This window comes from Delphinapterus leucas, chromosome 9 (assembly GCF_059928025.1).
Source record: "Delphinapterus leucas isolate spDelLeu-1000000601 "Yukka" chromosome 9, BTC_Dleu_Yukka2, whole genome shotgun sequence".
NCBI classification, from domain to species: Eukaryota; Metazoa; Chordata; class Mammalia; order Artiodactyla; family Monodontidae; genus Delphinapterus; species Delphinapterus leucas.
The window spans coordinates 44,756,264-44,778,580 of record NC_143137.1 but is presented as its reverse complement, the minus strand read 5'-3'; the positions used below and the strand labels follow the sequence as shown (position 1 = coordinate 44,778,580).

The 22,317-nt window shown below is 41.5% G+C and overlaps 1 protein-coding gene across 3 annotated transcripts in view; it reads right to left on the bottom strand.

Annotated features, from left to right (window-relative positions):
- Positions 1-22,317, bottom strand: part of PDE1C (phosphodiesterase 1C) — a 279,453-nt gene that overhangs the window by 52,417 nt on the left and 204,719 nt on the right. For all 3 annotated transcript variants that reach the window (XM_089917542.1, XM_089917543.1, XM_022583887.2), the window contains exons 12-15: positions 16,938-17,019; positions 13,345-13,465; positions 11,099-11,274; positions 2,831-3,061 (exon numbers count right to left, since the gene is read on the bottom strand). In XM_089917542.1, coding sequence (XP_089773668.1) covers positions 2,831-3,061; positions 11,099-11,274; positions 13,345-13,465; positions 16,938-17,019 — 610 coding nt within the window. The remainder of the gene's footprint in view (positions 1-2,830; positions 3,062-11,098; positions 11,275-13,344; positions 13,466-16,937; positions 17,020-22,317) is intronic.

The window sequence follows — 22,317 nt, the reverse complement described above, 5'->3', positions numbered from 1 at the left end:
GATTTAGTGTACGTAAAATCCCACGTACGGTGTTCGGCACATATTAAACATTCCATAACTGTTACTGACATAATAGTGGCTGTTTTTATTAAGAGAAAGACATTTGAAGCCCACTTCCCTAACAGAAAAAAAAGTAGGGAAGAAACACATCTTGCCATTCTCACCAGTCCTTCCATATTCCCCCTCTGGGAAGGAGAGACTCATCTAGAAGGAAGAGTTGAGTATGCACAGCTCAGCTCAGCCACCCGTTTCTCCAGCCCCCAGCCCCCTCTGAGATGCATTTTCCATGAGACACACACCTTTTCTGTTACTGCAGAAGCAGCCTGCTTAGGTGCAGAGTAGGGGGTGAGGGACGAGGCCTGATCCCACCTGCTCTGCCAGTGTCCCGTGGGCCATGCCCAGTTCAGGGCAGATGTGTGCAGAAGCCCATGTGCTCAGCAGATCAAGTCTGTGTTTTCCAGTTCAGCTCCAGTTGCAGTGGAGCTAACATTGTGATCACTTTCTGATTCTGGTATCTCCCTCTCAGTTGGTTCCACCCTCAGTAGGGGAAAACAGGGGTGTTTTGCCTTGCTCTCTAAAACTCCAACAGCTGTATTAGAAATTCTTACTGAATTGAACATATTTTCTGACCTATGATGTGCTTGAATACAAAGCAGACTAGTTAAGAGCTGTCTCCAGAACCTGGCTGCTGAGAGGCTGGGCAAGTTGGATGATGGCCTTCCCTGCCTCCTGGGGTGTTCGTGGGGCTTACCTGAAGGAATTTAGGCAAAGCTCTTGGAACGCGACATGAGCTTTTTTTTTTTTAAACACCTTTTCATTTTATTTATTTAATTTATTTATTTGGCTGCGTCGGGTCTTCGTTGCTGTGCGCAGGCTTTCTCTAGTTGCAGCGAGTGGGGGCTACTCTTCGTTGCGGTGCGCGGGCTTCTCACTGCGGTGGCTTCTCCTGTTGCGGAGCACGGGCTCTAGGCGCGAGGACTTCAGGATCTGTGGCATGTGGGCTCAGTAATTGTGCTTCACGGGCTCTAGAGTGTAGGCTCAGTAGTTGCGGCACACAGGACTAGTTGCTCCGCGGCATGTGGGATCTTCCGGGAGCAGGGATCGAACTCATGTCCCCTGCATTGGCAGGCAGATTCTTAACCGCTGTGCCACCAGGGAAGTCCTAACATGAGCTCTTATCATTATTACATGTATTAAAACATTGTTTTCTGTTCTACATGTTATGTATGTCAATTGCAAAAATAATTGGAGAGTGTCGTGCTAAGTACTTTCTACATATATTTCTCATTTACTTGGGCTGTGTAGCATAATAGCTAGACCATGGTTCACAGGAGATCACCTGGACCTACCAGGCAGGTGAGAGAGTGAATATGTAAAGAGAGAATTTATTTATTTATCTATCTATTTATTTATATTCTTTTTAAAGGATGGTCTTTTATTTTTTATTTATTTTTTGGCTGCACCACGTGGCTTGCCGGATCTTAGTTCCCCAACCAGGGATCGAACCTGGGCCCTCTGCAGTGGAAGCGCCGAGTCCTAACCACTGAACCACCAGGAAATTCCCAAGAGAGAATTTTAAACAGCATCTGGTGTATAATGAATAAATGCTAGTTGTTTTATTGTCATTGTTGCTTTTGCTACCATTATTATTATTGGAAGCTCACAAGTGGCCCAAGCTGTGAGCAGTTATTATTATGCACATTTTACAGAGACAATGGAAGGTTAAGTAACCTGGCCAAGGCCAGCAAGAAGTGAGAGGCGCAGCTGTGACTTGAATCCAGGTCTGTCTGACTGCCAGATGACCATGCCACAACCTGGCACTTGAAAGCTCCAGTGACTCTGAACTTCCTGCTCTTCCCTAAACAAGGTAAGCAATTCCATGCCCCTATGCAGTAGCTCATCGTATTCTCTCTGGCTGAGAAGTCCCTGTGTCCCCCCAAATTTCAGCATTTGAAACGCAGCTTAGGCATCACCTCTTCTTGAAGCTTTCTTTGACATTTGCTACATCTTGCAATCCCCAGACCCAACAAAGGTACTCTTTTCTGCACATGGCCGTTGGGTATTTTATCTGCCATACCACTACTGTTACTGGCTCAGAATTAATTCTGAGGGTGTCCATATCCCCTAGGAGATTGTGGACTTCTTGTGGCCTTTTCATTTCTAAATTCTCAGTGCCAAGAGCAGTGCTTGGCACGGAGTTGTTAACCAATAAATATTTGCTGCATTAAATATAAGAAATCATCAACTGTATGCACACGACAGTGACCAGCTCATCCTGGCTTGTCTGGAACTTTTCTGGTTTTACTACTGAAAGCCCTGAATCCCAGGAAACCGTTCATTCCCAGGCTAAATGGGATGACTGGTCATCCTAATGTATATACTTGTTCACCTACAGATATACAGACAATACTATGGAAACAGACCTTAGGCAGACATGAGTGCCGGCCCTGCCAGGGGGATGGTACCTACAGAAGACTGCCTTTCTATTCGTTCATTCCTGCGTTAAGCACTCAGGAATGTGCTGGGATTGCTAATAGGAATTTCCCCTGCTGGTAGACAGGTGCTGGCCAGAGTCTCCAAAACGACCCAGCTGGAAAGGGCCCAAAAGATATAAATCTCCCCAGAGAGCATGGTCTAAGCAAGCTTCTGGCTGCTTTTGATGGGATCCTAATAGGATCCACAGCCTAGGGAGGTATGATCAGCAGCAGCTGGATGGCCAGGGCAGCCCTGCTCTGTGACCTGTCCTCACAGGGGCAGTTCTTTGCCAGCATCCATTCACCACATCATTAGCACCCTGAAAAGAGCCTTTCACTGGCGCAATCCTACTCACCATTCTGTTGCTTTTCTCCTGATGACTTCTCAGCTTTGGAATTTTTCCCACGAGGGCTGTCACTTTGGTTTGTTCCTGTTCCGTTGACTTGATTCTTAGCTTCCCCAGATGCCTTTTTCTCGGCTTTACCAGATGCACCTTCTTCAGCCTGGCTTTTGGCTTCCATTTCCTTTTGCTTCTCCTCTGCGGCCAGGCGAGCCTTTTCTTCTGCTTCCTTCTTGGCCTTCTCCTCTGCATCCGGAACAAACCAGGAAAGGTGGAGAAAATATAAAAAGAGGTCATGCCACTAGGAGAATTGCCTCTTTGAACAAAAGCAAGAGTTTGCATTGGGAATTAATGCATTAAAATGACCTAAGGTGTTTACTGTGTGTTTGGGGTATAATTTTGGTTAATTCAAGTCAGATTGGTATGTATATTCAGGAAGCCAAAAATCTGTTCATGGTGATGTCATTTCTGAAAACAGTGGGTTAGAAGAAGGGGATGGGGAGAAAGTAATAATAAGGATAATAATAATTAATAAACCGATACTGTAATTGGCATTATTAATATTAATATTACCATCAATAAGTTCTCTTGAGTGTGTCCTCTATGCCAGGTATTATACTAAGTGCTTTCCAAGGATTACCTCCTCTCATTCTCAACCTCGTATGGCAGCTACTATTATTGTAACCCTATTTTACAAACGTGGAATTGAGGCTCAGAGACATTACAAAGCTCTCCCACAGCCCAGTAAAAACTGAAGTTTCATGTAGATTTGCTTAGGAACTGGAGTTTAAACATAAAAAAACTGATTACAAAACCAAAATACAGGGAAAATAACCACCACTAGAATAATACTGTCGCAGGCCACTGTCTGTGAATTTAAAAGTAGGAGGAGGGTAATTGGGCCTCACAAAAAAACATGGTCTTCAAACTGTCCACAGGGTGAGAGGTGGCCTTTAGTTTGGCCAGGGATGCTGGTCTGTGCCTTCCTCTTTAATGAGAGGATGTCAGCCTTATTTCCAATTTGGTTGACTGTGAAAGGGTCTGGCTCTGTGTTTAATCAAAAACATAGTGTAATTGCCTATGGTCAAGGATTCATGAAAAAATGGATACATTCATTCAACTAATATTTATTGAGCAGCTACAGTGTCAAGTACTGTTTTAGGCACTGGTAATACAGCAGCAAGCAAGAAGACTTATAGAGTAGAAAATACCATAATTAAGCAAACAAATCACTAGGATAATTTCAGATGGTGAAAAGAGTTTTACAAAAAAGTAAAGCAGAGTAATATAATGGAACACGATCGGCATAAGGGAAGGAGGTGGCATTAAGTAAGGAGGTGAAGTAGGTGACATTTGACCAAATCTTGAATGATGAATTGCTGACCATGCAATAATCAAGAAAAGAGAGCATTCCAGGCGGAGGAAATAAAAAGTGTAAGGCCGTAAGACTGGAACGAGCTTGGTATGTTCCAGGGACAATGAGTTTGCCGGTATGGCTAAAGCAAATTTAGTAAGGGGCTAGTGACAGATGACGTGGTCAAGTGACCAAGGACATGCAAGGCTGAGATCATGCAGAGCCTTGGAGGCAACGAAGTGGAGCTGGATTGTAGGAAGTAACCTGCAGAGACCAACAGAAGGCACCTAACAGAAACCAATCCTCCCTTAAGGTCTACAGACTCACTGTCTAGCATTCTATTCACTCAAAAGGCCTTCCAACCTCCACTATGAAAAGCATTATTGCATTTTTTTCTCTAGATGTGTTACAAATGCCCCACACCTCATTACCAGGGCTCTTCTTTACTTCCTTTGGTTAGCCCTGGTCCTGAAAACAGCTGGCTTTCATAGATGACAGGTGAAATTTTAATCTAATGGGCACCAGAGTGGTTATGCATGTGATCACGTTTCCCTTTGTTTCAGCTGCTAAAGAGCACAAAACCCAGATTTGGTTCCAGGTTCACACGTTCGCCGGGCTTTATGGCGTTGTATTTTGTGCATGTCTATGACCTCTGGCTTCATTTTACTCTTCCTGCCCTTACATTTGCCTGGCTCAGATGTCCTCCTTAATATTTTATGAAGTTTTCATTCATCCTTTCATTGATTCATCCAACCACCTATCCAAACCAATACCCTGGCCTCACCCCTGACAAATTAAATCAGACTCTGGAGGGAGAGAGGCAAAAATAGGATATTTTTAATGCTCTCCAGATGAGTCTAACATGCAATAAGGATTGATAAGCACTGATTTCAATTTTAAATGTTTGCCACTCAATATTTCATGATATTCTACTTCCCAACAGGATGTATTTATAATTTACAGTGAAGAGGTAAGGAAAAATTTCTTAACAAAACTGCATAATTATGTGCATATATAGTATAATATGTCTTCTGACTCCTACAGAAAGGTACAACTAAAGAGTAAAAGAATGCCCTTGCAGAAGATAGGGAGATGGCATTCTCAAGTAGGCTGCAGGCCCACAGAAGGCTCCCTAGAATGTTCGTCCAGACTTCCTCTTATCCTTCTGTAATGCCCCGAGGACAAAGGTCAAATGTCAGCTCCATCACTGAACTCCCAGTGCTTGGTATAACGCCTGGCACCTAGCAGATGCTCATGGAGTATTTGTTGACTAAATGAAATGTACACAGAGGGTGTGATTCACCCTATCTGCCAATGAACCTGACTCATATTCCATCACCAGCAATCCAGACCAGTATAAAATACAGGAACTATACACACCCTAAAGTCCTACCGTGAAAAAAATTAGCCATTTGACTGTATTTGACTATAGGTAAGTAAAAAGATGACTGTACTTACTACACAGAGATGGAAAGAGGGCCAAGGGGGAAGAGAATTCATTTATACTCAGATATCAGGTAAAATAATGTATAATCCTCTCACAGAATCCCCACTGAATCTACTGCAAACTTTCAACATTCAAAATATCCCCAAGTGAAAAGTAATTCTGATGAAAGCTGAAGGTATTAAATTCTGCTTTGCTACAAGAGTGCAACATATTATCTAAGCAAGAAAAATTCATTTGACAACTGAGTCAGACCAATTTTCTACGGAAAATCTAGCAAAACCCCCCCCAAAAACCAGGGGGTACATTTCAGAAACAAGTCTGTTTGGGCTCAACTACAGTTGACAGCAGGCAATTAACGTTTAAATTAGTGAATGGTAGCTCTTATGACATCATAATCAGATCCGACATGATCCCTTTCTCTGCAGCAGTCATGTTCGAATGGATGGCTCTGAAATGTTCTACAACTTCTCTACTCTATTCCTATCTCTTCTTTGTATCTCTGAAATATCTGATATTAGTGTGATCAGCCATCAGCATCCAGCGCTACTACTCAAAATAAGTAGACAAAAACAAGCAAACACATAAATAAGAAAAGAGAAAATAGACAGAAGGAATATCTGTTCCACTGTAATCCAATCCCCTTATATTTTCAAGGTGAAATATTAATATACATAAAATCTTTCCTACTATGAGACAAAGTAGGTGATAGAACAATTAATTTGTATATGGTAACAGTTCCAGAGATGACATATATACAAAGAATTAACTTTTCAGGTTTTAGATTTAACATCCATGGAACTCCTAGGCTCCTAGACTAGTAGAAAGCAAACACTGTAGTTCAATCTCATTTCCTTCTGCTTTCCATTTCACACCATCTGTAGTGATGTGATCATTATGAAAATGGCCAAAAGCAAGGAGCTAAAGACTTAAGGTGGAGCACAGCCCTCATGATCTATAAATTACATTCCTCCTGAGAGCTGGTTCTATCCTACACTGAATGTCTGTGCAGTCTTGGAGAAATACATTGATTTCTTCATTTCATTTGCCTTTCGGAATAATGATACTACAGGCTCTTGGTTAAAAATGATATTGGGCTAAGTATTCCTTAATATAATTCTCTGAAATGCCTACCTAAACCACCTACAAACAGAGAGAGAAAGAAAGAAAAGGAGAGAATCTAACTTAATAAAGACAACCAAGACACTATGTGAATTCTGAGTAGTCAACTTTTGATTATATACAAGAACAACAGGAAGGTACTCCCAGACAATTCAGGACTCAGAAGATGTTCCCATTGGACCTTTCTAAAAATTTTAGCAAAAGTGCTTCAGCTGAGAGAAAAATTCAATCAACATTAAAAACTCAGAATGAGGGAATTCCCTGGCAGTCCAGTGGTTAGGACCCTGCACTTTCACTGCAGAGGGAGCAGGTTCAATCTCTGGTTGGGGAACTAAGACTCTGCAAGCCACGCAGCGTGGACAAAAAAAAAAAAAAAAAAAAAAAAAGAAAAAAAACCTCAGAATGAGGAAAATATGTTAATGATGTACAATAAAACTAGTACATCATAGTGTTAAATAAAAATAATTGTTAAGCTAGATATAAAACTTGATGCAAATATTTAAAATAATATTAAAGAATAAGTTAATTGTAAAATAGCAATTTACTTACAATCACCTAGGTTGAAAATCTTTTATTGTTTCAATAAAAACTGAGTGACAATGAAGGAAATTTTTAAAAACTCAATAAACTTCTCAGCACTTGCAAAGGAGTATCATTATATACTATTTCATATTTACCTTGATAGAGACATAATTCAATAAAAATATGAAGATAATCTGTAGTAAAATAAAAATAGGATATATTTTTAAAAAACAAACAAAGTTAAAAGGTATAATATATGACAAACTAACTGGACAGAGGTAGGGCAGAAACTGCAAGACAGTTTGTCAACTGAAGAGTTACTATTCTTAATATATAAAAAGTTATTATTAATCAGTAATAAAAATATAAACATCCCAATGAGAAAAATAAAGGGGGAAAATATAGGGAAATGGCACTCTCACTATACTTCCACTGAAAGAGAACACGGTTTAAAAAAAAAACTGTCCTGAGAGAAATTTGATGATATACATGAAGAGCTTTAGAATTTTTCATCTACTTTGACAGAGGAATTCCATATTTAGAAATTTACCCTAAATAATCAGATGTAGGCTCAAAGACTGCTGAACTTGTATGTTCATAACCATGTTATAGACAATAATGAAGAACTAGAAACCAAAATGCTCAGTAACAGAGAAATGGTTCAACTATGGTATTCCAAACAATGTAGCCATTTACATCATATTTTCTAAGAATATTCAGCATCAGAATAAAATCTTCAAAATAGAAATAGAGAAGGAAAATACTATATTACATACACTATAATCTCAACTTAAGGGGAAATTTTTACTTATAAATATGCATTGAAAATCGAATTTAAAAGAATTACATCAGAATTTCAACAGTAGTTATATTTGGCTGGAGAGGTTATGAGTGATTTTTATTTTCTTCTTTATATATTTTGTTTATATTTCAGCATGGTAACCTAAACACCTACTATTCTTACGCCAGCAAAAAATGTTTAAAAAGTATTAAATCCTGAATGGAAACTGATCAATATTTATCAGACTTGCAAATTGTTATACCTACATATCTTTGTTTGGGAATAATGATTTTCAGCCCTAAGAGCTGTAAAAAAAAAAATACTGATTCAATTTTTCCTAACAACTATGCGTTCTGGCCTAGCTAGCTTTGTAAATCAGTTTGATTAATAAAACTAAGACTTTAGATCCAATTCCATTTCTGATCAATTTAATAACAACATATATTCAAGTGCCCCATGCAGGGCAGCCTTTGCTGAAATCGGGGTTTTCTGGTAAAAAAGAATCATGAGCAAAACAGCCTGGAATAGTATAGCACAAACCAACCACCAATGGAAAAACAGATGCAAACTGAATTTCTTAACACCAGCCAACCAGCCAACGGCATTATTGGGAAGCTGAAAATATTATAAAATATTAATTATAGGTGGGCATTTTGACCACCACCTTCTTAACTTTGCATTCAAACTTCTAACTTTCTTTTCCAGTTTTTCAAAATAACAGCTACTACTTATCAGGCACTAACCATGTGCAGGCTCTGTTCTCAGTGCTTTACTTATGTAATTTCTGTTCTTTTCATCAACTCTGCGATGTCTATTATCATCCCCCAAAGGGAATTTTTCTCAAAGACTCTGCCTGAATTTGTCAAAGAGCACAGGGCAAGTAGGGATTCAACTCTCTCTTTTCCCAACTTTTGCTTTGATACCCAAACTATCCTCCCACGAAATATATGTGTGCCTTTGTCTACCCCTTTTTCCTTGTTCTCCCTTTCCAAATTCATGGCTCAACCCCAGGCATCCTTCAAATCCTAGCTACAAGATGCCTTCTCAAGCACCCCAACCAAGGTTAGGGACAAGTTAGCTTAAGACTATCTCTATCAGCATACCTCACATATTTAAAAACTATTAGTGCTTATTTATCTGTTCTTTTTAAAGGGCCAATTTTCTCCTAGAAAAGAAACTGTCTAATGCTCCCCCAGGTGATTAGTTTCAGAAGGTAATTTTAGTAAGCCACATAATTGCAAACAAATTATTTTGAAGTACCACTTTCAATGGCGTGCTGTCAGGAACTGAATTTTCAAGTGTAACGAGTGTAATTGATTATAAGAGAGTGCTTCTTTGGGGGCTTCCCTGGTGGCGCAGTGGTTGGGAGTCCGCCTGCTGATGCAGGGGACACAGGTTCGTGCCCCTGTCCGCGAAGATCCCACGTGCCACGGAGCGGCTGGGCCCGTGAGCCATGGCCGCTGAGCCCGCGCGTCCGGAGCCTGTGCTCCGCAACGGGACAGGCCACAGCAGTGAGAGGCCGGCGTACCGCAAAAAAAACAAAAAAAAAATGAGTGCTTCTTTGAAGTGATGCAGTAGCTACCATTGCTGCTTGCAGTGCCTGCCAACAGGAAGGATTTCAATGTTTAAAGCATCTGAATAGACTGTGAGAGGCCACACCTAAAATATGGAAGAGGCGTTGGCTCCCTCCAGAGCTCAGGATGAAACCTCTGTCCCCAAATGATAAGGGCCCAATTATGCCTTAAAAGAGTCGTAAAGATAAACCCTTTGCCCCACCTGAACTGAACAGCCACTTGGACAGGACACAGTGCTGGCCTTTGAATAATTCCAGCAGTGAGGTCTCATCTCTTCCACACTAGAAGCAGCCCCCTGCCCCCAATGTCTGAGGACCAAGACTGCCAGAATGTGCTGTGCCTGTCTACTCCTACTCTTCTTCTCACTTGTGCCGACACTGGGTGAATAAAAATGTGCGATGCTGTGACCGGAGATAAAACTTTCCTTGCCTATAATGAGTGTCTGGGGCTCGGGGCCAGTAGGTGCTGGCGATGAGTGCAAAGCTTCAACTGAACTCCCGTTCTTACTTTGAAAGAAACTCTGTACAAATGCCTCCCCACCCCACCCAGGAGACCATGAGCTTTGAGGACAAGGATGTCTGTTATTCACCTCTGTGAATAACACAGAGTACAGAGCCTGGCATACGGTAGGCATTCAATAAGATGTTGGCGAAAACTGACTGTTATTGAAGGCTCACCTCCACAAACCCCATTGAGATCAGTCTCCTTGCTGGGCTCTAGAGCCATCCACGTCTGTGCCCTCTCTGGAATCAGGCATCACAGCTTCCTAAGACTTACCTCAGGGATGTGTTCCTACCTAGACTATAGCATGAGCATGCAGTATGTACGAATCATGTAGCACATGCTCAATAAACACAAACATGCATATGAGCAAATGAATTTCAGCTTTCAGAAAAACAGATTTCAGGGGTTTTTGTTTGTTTGTTTCTAGTATCAAGAGTGATGACTTTTCTGTCTTCAAATTTCGGTTAACCTGCACATTACCTTCATCTTAGAAGGTTAGCCTGAGTAATGGCTGAAGGGAAATTGAGAACATGAAAGATAAAAATGCATGTAAGGAGATTAAAGCCCCTTCTATCCCAACATAATGGCCGAAGTGGCTACTGGCTAGGCTTCATTTAGATAAAAGAAGGAATAAAGGCCTCATAAATGTGCCACATGACATGAAATAAGAATGACAAAATGGCCTAGCAGAAACCAAGAAATAGCAACACCCATTCTCTGTAGAATCTTCATTTCGAGAAGAGTCTGGTCATATAGCACAAAGGTCACGCTGTCGGGAAGCTTGGTGGTCAGCCTCATTCTCTCGTGCGCTGAGTGTTCGATATAATGAAGATCAAAAGATGGTCGATCCTAACGTTCAGCAATTTGAATTTATATCCTGAGTTTGTGCTTCATTTGCAACACCTATAAATCAGGGGTGGCAGTGCCTTGCTTTGTAAGCGGGTCTGAGTGGTTTGGATAATATTCCCCAGCAGCACGTTACCTTTGGGCACCTTGGCCCTCCATCTCTCCCGATTGACGTGCACCACCTCAGTCCAAGTGGCTTTAAAACTCTTATAGTCAACAGGGATGACCGAATTGTTGATTGGGGCACTTCCTTCTGAGCCAGAGCTCTTGACACCTGATCGCTTTGCATCTGCCGAACTGATGTTGTTCAAACTGGAGGACAAAAAAAAACCATACGGAAGAATTGGGAGATTGGGATTGACATACATACACTAATATGTATAAAATAGATAACTAATAAGAACCTGCTGTATAAAAAAGTAAATAAAATAAAATTCAAAAAACCCCCACAACATACGGAAGAGGAGGGTTAGTGTTTGGAAAATGTGTGCCGATAAACAAGCCTAAGAGAAGAGTGGTTAACACTCAGTTAACACTCAATTTCACTGTGTGAAATTCCTGGGGCCTGAGCTTTGTAATTCCTATTTTCCATATTCAACAGCTGGGAAAGTCTCCATATTCAGTAGGAAAACAAAACCCCAAGATTTCAGCCTCATGACTATTGATCATCCCCACAGTCCCCATAGTTCAGATGTTCTTTTTCCATATGACTAGGTTCCCCACACAAGAATTCTCTGCCTTTGACTTTCGGAAATCAATGCATTTAAACTTGACTTCTACTTGGTTCCACAGTTCACCCACCTGCCTCCACACTGACCACTTTTCCAAGTTACCCAGTCACTTGGTCCTCTTTCTTTCCAGCTCTCCCTCCCCCTGAAGTCAAGATCCTCTGATCTCAGGATCCCCAAGGCCAGAGTAAGGTGATTTCCTTATGTTCCTGGGGAAGGTGGAGAGGCACAGACAGCATGGAGATTGTGGGAGATCGGTCATGCAGGAGACCTTTTTAAAGATGGTATCATTTTAAGCTTTGAACATAGGGAATACAGTAATATATATAACATTATAATATAGAAAGTGCCATCCTTCTGGGAAACTTTAAAGTATCACACACTTCCAAGGAGCTACAGTAGTGACTGACACAAATGCAAATCCACTGAATGACAACCAAGACTGGCTAGGTAAGTAGGGCAGGTCTCAGCCCAGCGCCGGCAGAGCTGTGGAGCTGTGGGACTCAGGCAGGGGGCTTCTGTCCTCCTTGTTAGCAGCCTTGACTGGGTCCCTCCATCTTAAGCATCCCTGGGGTCCCACTGTCCTAATATTCTTCTTGCCTTTCTTCCTCTTATTTACTCCTTCTCTTGCTCTTTTCTTCTTTTTCTTCATTACATCTCTCTCCTTTATGACAAAGCCCAAGGTTTTGCATGGACGAGGAGGAGGGGAGAGTTGTACTACTGGTAATACGACTAGTAAAGACCGAGCATTAGCTTTATTGTAGCTGACACTTCCCCTGTGCTGGACCCTGTTATAAGGGCTTTACGGGGATTAAATAATTCATTTAATCCTCCCAGTAACCTATGAGTAGAATCCATGCTTTCTCAGATGGGGAAACTGAGGCAACTTGCCTGAGATGGCACAGCTAATAAGGAATGGAATCAGGATGTTTAAGCCAGGATTGTGACTCCAGAGGCTGTGCCCTTTGACTACTAAACTACCCTCAATGTAGTGAAGTTGTGGCAGAAGGTGATTTAAAATTTCAGGTTTTTTCTATTTTCTTCCTGAACCTAGAAATGAAAGTCAGTTTCATTTCTTGTGATAACTCTGATCAGTGGTACTTTCCTTTTGGAGTATGGGGAGCAAGGACCCTCTGGGCACAGCAGGTAAAGTGCAGTGACTGATGCTGTTGAGAGCAAAGCCGCCAAAAGAGAGAATGCGGGGTGGGGGGTTGGTACTGGGAACCTGCTGGTCATCACCTAGACCCTGGTCATCCCCTTACAGGCCAGCCTGGAGAGTACAGAGAGTACAACTTTGAGTCCTCCTTTTATCTTTTTTTTTTTTTTTTTTTGCGGTACGCGGGCCTCTCACTGTTGTGGCCTCTCCCGTTGCGGAGCACAGGCTCCGGACGCGCAGGCCCAGCGGCCATGGCTCATGGGCCGAGCCGCTCCGCGGTATGTGGGATCTTCCCGGACCGGGGCACGAACCCGTGTCCCCTGCATCGGCAGGCGGACTCTCAACCACTGCGCCACCAGGGAAGCCCCTCCTTTTATCTTTTATAAGGAGGAGGTAGGATGAACATAATTATGAAGTACCACCCCCATCCCTACCAGAAGAAGTCTATCCCCATGGACAGGCCACCCTGACCCCCAGCTTTCAAGATTCAGCACTGACCTTGAACTCCTCTGTCCTGTCCCACCAGTTTGAGAGGTTTCATCAATTAGTGGACTCAAGATCTTTTCTGTCATGTCCGTGAGCACAGTGAAGGTGGGTTCCACAATGAAATCAATGAAGCCTGAAGAGAAACAGCAAAACTTCAGAGGAACTGCATATTAACTTGGGCCTTTCCATATGTTCCCATGCCAACTGATGGGTTGTATCTTTCTTTTAAAATTCATCTTCATAGGAGCGCTAGATCAGATTAGGAGAGAATAGGTTGGTCTTAATCATTTAATATATTCCTTGTTTTGAATATCAGGAGTCAGTTCCATTTCTCCTACATAACCTTCCTATAACTTTTTAGGAGATAGTTCAATAAAGTGCTTAAAAATGCAAGTTCAACATCTACTATGTAAAAAAACGATGTAATAGGTGCTGCATAAAAGACTAAGATGTGTAACACAACCTGCCTGCCCTGGGAAGGTTATAGGAGGAATTAAATGAGGACAAAAATGGAAAGGGCTAAAGGAGAAGCCCAAATAAAGGCTCCTGAGAAGGTAAGGGAGGGACGATATTTTCCCTTGCACTGAGAGGGCTGCAAACAGCATCATGGAGGTTGTGATGTTTGAGCTGAGCCCTTAAGGGTATTCATTCTAGATGCAGGGGGTGAAATAAGCAAAGTGACAAAGATAGGGAAAAGCGCAGGATGTGTCTGGAGAATGACTGGGGTTTAGGGATTCTTTTGAAGTCAGAAAGGGAAAGCCTGGGGAGGCAGGTCATTATCAGCTCAGGAGGGAGGTTCTTAAGTATCAGGCTAAAGGTTAGGATTTAGATAGGCACTAGGAGCCCCTTGAGATGTCTGGGCAGCATTGTAATAAGATTTTTTTCTGATGTTATTTGGGAAAGTTAATCTGGCAAGATGGATGGGAAGGGAGAGAGCAATAGGGGCTGAGGCTGGGAAACTCATTTTAGAAGCTGTTGCAATAGCTCAAAGGCAAGGTAAGGAAGGCAAGATCCAGTGCCATTTTAAGGTGAGAGTGTGATGGAGGCACAGATACATGCACAGCGGGAGGTGGTCCTGCCTCTAGGTGGGATCTGTCAGAGACTTCCAACAGGAAGGCAGAGAGAACAGGGACAATGGGGGAGAATGTGACTGGGGAGGAAGATGGTGGGCTTGGTCTTGGATTTGCTGACTTGAGGTACCAGAGACCTATCCAGATGGAAGAGGGTCAAAAGAATTGGAAGAAACAGGGTTGGAAACTAGGAGAAGGGTCAGATCTGGAACTATACCTTTGAGAGATCACCATGCTGGGGAGATAACTGATGCTGGGCTAGACTGACTATCTCAACAGTTCAAAAATACCCCAGTGTTCTGTGACACATCAGGAGAAAATACAGAATCTGGAACTAAGGGTGATAACTCATTACACAGCCACGTGAAACTAAATACCAGTCAAAGGACATATAGTGTTTGGAAACATACAAATGCTTATTTGGTTTTTACAGTGACCGAGGTGGAAGTGATACTGGCATTCAATGCCCAGCAGTGAAGGATGCTAAAAATCCTGTAACGTAATTGGCAAGACAAGAATTGTCCCAAGCAAATACCAATAGTGTCCTGATAAAGAAACACTGATAGCCAAATTTGAATTGCAGTTAATTGCAGTATAATTTTAAGCTGAAATTGAAGTGTTTGATGACAGTATTTTCACCTTTTTTTTTTCCTCACAAGTTAAATTCATTCAACATGTCCAAACCCAAACAAACTCATCAGCTTTCCCTCCAGTCCTTGTAAATAGGACATGGCTCAACCACTCAACCTAGATTGCTGCCTTTATCTTAGCCTTGCACCCAGCTGAATCCTTAATGTTTTATATGCTACCTCTCTCCTGTATTGCCTTAGTTCTGATACTCAACATCTCCTCCCTGTAACATTGCAGAAAGCACCAGCTGGAGCCCTTGCCTCTAGTCTTACTCAAAACCCTCCAATTAATCCTCCATACTACTGAGAGAGAAATCTTTCTAAAGCAGGGATTGGCAAACCTTTTCTGTAAAGGGCCAGATAGTAATATTTTAGGTTTTGTGGGCCACATACAAAACCTAAATAAAGGAGTTTGTCATACAACTGCTTAACTCTGCCACTGTAGTGCAAAAGCAGCCATAGACAATATGCAAATGAATGAGCTTAACTGTGTTGTAATAAATCTTTATTCACAAGACCAAGCAGTTGGACAGATTTGGCCCACAGGCTATAGTTTGCTGATTCTTACTCTAAAACATCAATTTATATATAGTTTTAACCTTACTTAAAATTCTTTAGCTGTGCCCTCATTTCCTACAGGAAAGTATAAGCACACGCTATTCCTAACCTGGACCTGATTTTCTCTCCAAACATGTCCCTCACCACATCCTACTCCCTACCTACTGCTCCAGCCAAATGGAACTATTGTAATTAATTCCCTGACAATACTATACTGTTTTAAATTTCCTTGTTTAGTATATGCTGATCCTTGTCTGCAATTTCCTTCCACCCACCCCTATCCACCTCTAACACATATCACCATTTGCCTAGACACTGCCTACTTATCTCCTAGGACTCAACTCAAATATTACCTTTAAACAAGTCTTTCTGGGTCTAATGTTCACACGCTCTATTCTGTATCTCATTGTACCATGTACAATCTCTACCTTAGCATTGTAACAATCTAATAGATTTTGTTTTCTCAATCTCTTGCCTACCACCCAATACTGGTTCAATGTCTTTGGGAGCAGACACCATGCATAATTCGTCTTTGTTTTTTTAATAATATCTGTTACAGCGCCTAGCAGTGCCCTACACCTAAAAGGAACTCAATATATTAATATGAAAAAAATTAATAAGTCCCCAAAACACAAGTAGAAAAAAAATCAACAAATCTTTGTTGAATTTATTTTTTGAATGATTTCAGACTCTTCCAAGGTGGAGATCACTGATGACATTTAATTTATGTTTGGCACTGGTACCCTCCCTCACACCTGAAGAATTCTGTAATGCCCATATATTATGGTTATTAGCAGTGTAAAAGTTATCTTTACCAAAAAAAAAAAAAGTGCTAAATTTTTTTTTTAAGGAAGGAAGGAAGGGAGGGAGGAGGGAGGGAGGGAGAGAGGAGGAAGGAAGGGAGGAAAGAGGAAGGGGAGGGAAACATTTTAAAAGAGCCATTCCTGGAAGTAGGGTCATCCAGGAAATGGTGCTGTCCTGGAAACAGGGCTAGAGGAAGCATCACTGAGGAAACTTCTGGTATTACATGCAGAATGGAGAGACTGAAATAGAATGGGCTTCCCACCACTAATTCTTGTCATTGCCTTAGTGTTAAGGTCCCTTTTTCTCTTGGCAGGGAATGATGGAGACAGCAGAGTGTCACTGTCTAATCTTCCTGGGAACCAGCTACACTCCAGGGAGAAGCATGGGGAGAGCTGCTCCATCAGCCCAACCAGCCAAAGCCATGAGCACAGCAAGCAGAATGGAGCCAGGTTCCCAGCTGAAGAATCACTGGGAGCATCTGAGCTTACTTCCAGACACTCCTTTCTGGTTTCTCGTTCCATCCAACGGATTGGCAAACACATACCTACTTGTGACTGGGCAACCATGGTGGACTTTCGGTCACACAGAGGAGAAAAAGGTAGCCCCAGCTCTGCTTCTCTATCACCCTAGAAAAACAGGAGGTCAAAGTAAATTAACAACAACAGGCTGAGCTGCCCAGATTTTATTTCACAACTTCAGCTGCCACAAAGGCCACTGGTCTTTAATTATTCCCATTACATTATGTAATATGTCCTTTTGGGACCTGCTCCTCTGCATAAAAGACACCAAGAGGCTGAAGCCCTCTGGGGTCCAATCATTCCATCCAACTGCAAAGGTGCATGCTGTTGTATAGAAAGCCTCACCAGACAGCAACAGGTCCCCCAAGGAAAATAAGAAAAGCAAGGTGTCCTGTGGCCTAGAGCCAGCACAGCAGTCAGAATTCTTGTGTGTTCTCCAGTTGCCCTGTGCTGACCTGCGGCCTTTCTTGAGCCAGCAAACCCCTCCCAGTTGTGGGGAGTGTCTAAGACACCAATTCTAATTGGACTGATTTGGACTCATTCTCCAAGTGCTACCTAAAGCCATAAACAACTGGAATAAGTGCTTCTGGGGTCTTCACTGCAGGGCTCAGTGATGATGAAAAGTGGAACGAAAAAGAAGCAAAGTAAATAATTGTTTGTGTTTATCAAGTTAGACAATAATAAAACATGATTCTCTGGCCAATATGTTCTCAATCTCACCAAAAAACAAGACTATAATAAGCAAGTGCTATGGAAAGTCTGAATAGTGATGGAGATGATTTTTAAAAACCATTCTGAACCAGAGCGCAATACTTCAGTCACACGCCCAGAGGAAAGGGAAAATGTGTCACCCTTCTGAGAGCCGCAAAGTTGTGCTGATTCAATTTAACAGAAAAGAATCTGCCCAGGTTAATGGCTACTGACTTGGGCTTGAATCTGGCCTTGCTCTCGCCACCTGTGTGATCACAGGAAGTTTATATTCCCTCTCCACATTTCAATTTTTTTTAAAATAAATTTATTTATTTATTTATTTGGCTGTGTTGGGTCTTCGTTGCTGCACACAGGCTTTTTCTAGTTGTGGCGAGCGGGGCTACTTCGATGCGGTGCGGTGCAGTGCGCGGGGTTCTCATTCCGGTGGCTTCTTTTGTTGTGGAGTACAGGCTCTAGGTGCACGGGCTCAGCAGTTATGGCTCGCGGGCTCTGGAGTGCAGGCTCAGTAGTTGTGGTGCACGGGCTTTGCTGCTCCGCGGTATGTGGGACCTTCCTGGACCAGGGCTCGAACCCGTGTCCCCTGCACTGGCAGGCAGATTCTTAACCACTGCACCACCAGGGAAGCCCCACACATTCAATTCAAATGTGGGATAATAATCCCTATGTCATCAAGTAACGATGAAGATTAAGTGACAAAATGTATATAAATACATTAAAAGAACAATTATTGTTTCCCAGTAGATATTTCTACCATCTAAGTGAAGATCTGAGAAACTTTTAGTGAACTTGTTACATCTAATTGTTACACTCTGACTATAATAAATATCGCCAATGAACCTATAGTAAATAAAGAGTAATAACCTAATTCGACAATCAAAGTTCAAAAACTGAATGCTTTTTCTTTCTAAGGCATGTTACCAAAGAGAAAGGATGCTAGTTCACATGCACATTTAAGATCTATTGAAAAGAAGGAAAAGGAATGGGCGTCTGAGGAAGCTGAATAGTGGGGGTCACAATGGGCGCTGGGGACATCCAAGGGTCTCAGGAACAGTCCTGAAGTAGCTTAGTTCCTTCTGTACTCTTTCCTGTATGAACAGCCCATGGGACACAATCGTCCCTCTGTTTCTGAGTATGCCTTGCTGAGGGCTGCTCTATCTCTCAAGTGGCATGATGAAAATAACTTACTCCAAAGCTATTTCTACTTGGGCAGTATGACGAGAGGGAAGAGTATTTATAACATAAATTGTTGCTGTGTAGCTGGTTTAGTGGGCTAGCTCAGCCAACACAAATAAAACCCACTCTTATTCCTTATGAAGCAGGGATATAGGTTGTTTTGTTGGTGCATTTTAATGGGTGTGGCTTAGAAGAACACTAACCACTTGACTATTAAGATGTATGCATTAATTTGGATTTTATTACTGAAAAAGTACATGATATTAAGCAGCTTCTTATCCCATGGACTTGTCCATACCCACATCCACACATCACTTACATCTTTGGGATTTAATTAACTATTACTACCAACTACTAAAAGCCTATTTTAAGATAGTGGTCCCTGAATTCCCTCTGGAGGACAGATACATTTATAAATTGGAAAAAAATATGCGGAAAGTAATACAGAAGAACGTACTTCTACAGGCGAATCCAGCTTGACTGATAAAATATTGTACAACTCTTTAACTACTGGCCCTTGTGGAATTATTCATACACCTTCCTCCTTGTCAAAGAGGTCAATACTTTCAAAAAAGGGGGAAAGTCTCAGTCAGCACAAAGGATTTTTTTTTAAAGGAACTCATTTTTTTTTCTTCCAGGACAGTGCCGGAAAATAAATAACTATCATTCTTGTGGTAGGGGTTAAGATAACTGACTGATAAGGTCACAGAATCAATCTACAAAAGGAACACAAGGAATGTTAGTTGAATGAATGAAAAGATGAATTTGGTTAGAAACACTCAAGTTCCTTTGGTCACTTGGACATTTATCACGAGCAAGCTGGGAGAGCAATTAGGCAGTTAGTTGTTCACAAACCACCCCCCCCCATTTCCTGTCCACATGTAGCTAGACTACGATGCCCAGAATCTGTGCCAGTTCGTGCTAGATAATAAAACAGGAGGAGAGGGGATGTATTTCCACCACAGTTCTGGCCTATAAAATCACCTATGCCTATGTTTCTATGTCCTCCCTTCTTTTGCTTGCTTGATGTAGATAAGCACCATGGAAGCCATGTAGATGGTAGAGTCTGGATCTAAAATCACTGCTTATTGTAAACCATCTGCCAATCAAGAAACACTTGTCGGTACTTTACATGAGTGGGTGATAAAATTCCATGTTATGTGTACTGTTATACATGTGGGTGTTTGTTTGTTACAGCAGCTATCTGTAAGCAGCAAACCAATTAAGAGAAACAAAGGTTCTTTTTTATTGGAAGTTCACAAGGCAGACAGCATCTCTCAATGCAAGAGCTTCAAAAGACTGTTAGGTGACATCTCAAGCGAGTGTTTCCAGGTAGACTGAAGAAAAGGTATTTGATTGGGGAGGCAACAAAAGCATCAAGTTGAACAAAATGCAGCAATATACATTCTTCTTTCCCAGAGGAAGAAGTTACAAATATGAGGTATGAGAAAATTATTATGATTTTGGATTTAAGATAAGTATAGTAAAGACATCTTTGCCCTTCCCTCTCAGAAATTATCTTCTCAAAACAGGAGAATGACAAACAACAGAAACACAAATGAATATTAGGAGAAATCTGTAATCTCAAATCAAAACTACGTGAGGAACGGCTGCAAAATGCTGTGAATATCCGGGAGGGGTGAGGTAAGATGCCCAGATAAGAGGCCTATGGCTGCAGATCTCAGATAAAGCTTGAAGAATAGAGGTTTCCAAAGTTCACTCAGACAGGAAAAGTACCCCACATCCATTACATGGGAAAACCAGAGAGACAGTAAGCGCTGGTGTGAGGAGCTACTCTGCACCCTATTTAGCTCCAAGGAATAGTAGAGAAGAAAATGTTGAATGAGAAAACACACAGGCATGGCAAGAGAGTGGGTGGATGACAGAGACTGAACTGTGAGCCGTCCTACAACTGTTGCCTACTGTTTGACCAGGAAGAAGTAAAGGCTAACACACACACACACACACACACACATACATACCCCATGTCATAGAAGCCTTATAATAAACCATGGAACTTAGAATATTGCTGTTCCAGTTTCTCCCTGGCACATATCTCCTGCAAATAGTTGGTCAAAAAATAATGCATTTCACTCAAAGATGGTAAATAATAATAAAATGAAGAAGAAGAAGAAGGAAGAAGGGAGGAGAATGAGAAGAGGGGGAGGAGAAAGAGGGGGGTAGAAAGAGTGGGGGGAGAAAGAGGGGTAGGAGAAAGAGGGGGGATAGAAAGAGTGGGGGTAGAAAGAGGGGGGAGAGAAAGAGGAGGCAGCACTATCACCACTACCAGGAAAAAAAAACTTATGAAAAGTTACTTCACATGAAAAGAAAAAAAAATAAATAAAAGAACAGAAAAATAAAGATAACAGATAGGGAACATTCACCAGAAAAAACAGTGCCACCAAGTGATGACCAAACATACTGCCACGATCCGAAAGAAACTCCTGAAATTATCAAGAACCAGGGCTTAGGGAACCAGGAGCTAGCAGAGCTCAGGGAAGCTATGGAAAAGAAAAACAGAACCATCATATAAATGAAGATTGTGTTGGAAGCCAAACAAAGGAGACTTATTCTGGATAAAAACACAGTAAGGGACATGGAGTTCAGGACTGAACAAAATACCACTGATCAGAGAGTTAAAGAAGATTTAAAGGAAAATAACAGACATGGAAGAAAAACAAGAGAGGCCACATATGAATAACTGATTTTCCTAAAGAAGGAAACAAAAACAAATGGAAAAGGAAATCATTAAAAATTTAATGAATGTAACTTGAATCTATACAGAAAAAGAGCACGCCAGGTCCCAAGAAAAGCTATTATAGAACACTCGTTATTGAAATATATCCTAGTAATGTCACCGGGCTTCACAGGTAAAGAAATTATCCTTAGGGCACATAAGCAAAAAGATATATCACCTAGACGTGGAAATAATTCTAGCATGGCCTCCAACCTCCCCATAACAACATTCATAGGTGGAAGACATTTGAACAAAATCTAAAAAAGACCTCAGGGAAAGAAGGTTTGATTCAAAAAAATGTCTTACCCGGACAAACTGTGACCCAACTATAACAGCAGTAGAAAAACTTGCAAACACACAAAAATGTGGTTTTTAGCACTTCTAGAAGAAACCACTCAAGGAACAACTTTGACCAACCAATAGATGAATGGATCAACCATGGCCGAAGTGCCAGCACTGAGTAGAGCCAGGACAAGAACAACTGGAGAATTATGCCTTTGCCAAATTTGTTTATTTTCCACTTTTCTGGGTCACACTGTTTTGGGTGTGTTTTTTGTAAACAGCATATAGTACATGAGACAGAATGCTCACTTAGAAAATATTAAGAATTTAGAAATAATATAGCCAACAAACAGTAACAAGGAATTAGTTATATTACAAAAGGAAAATGGGAAAGGTGTTGGGAGTTATGAATAAGTGCTGTCCTTCTTATGCGTTAAAAATGGGGGTGCAAATATACCATTTAAACCTGATATATAAAGGAATAGAGCTCTATTTAAATAACA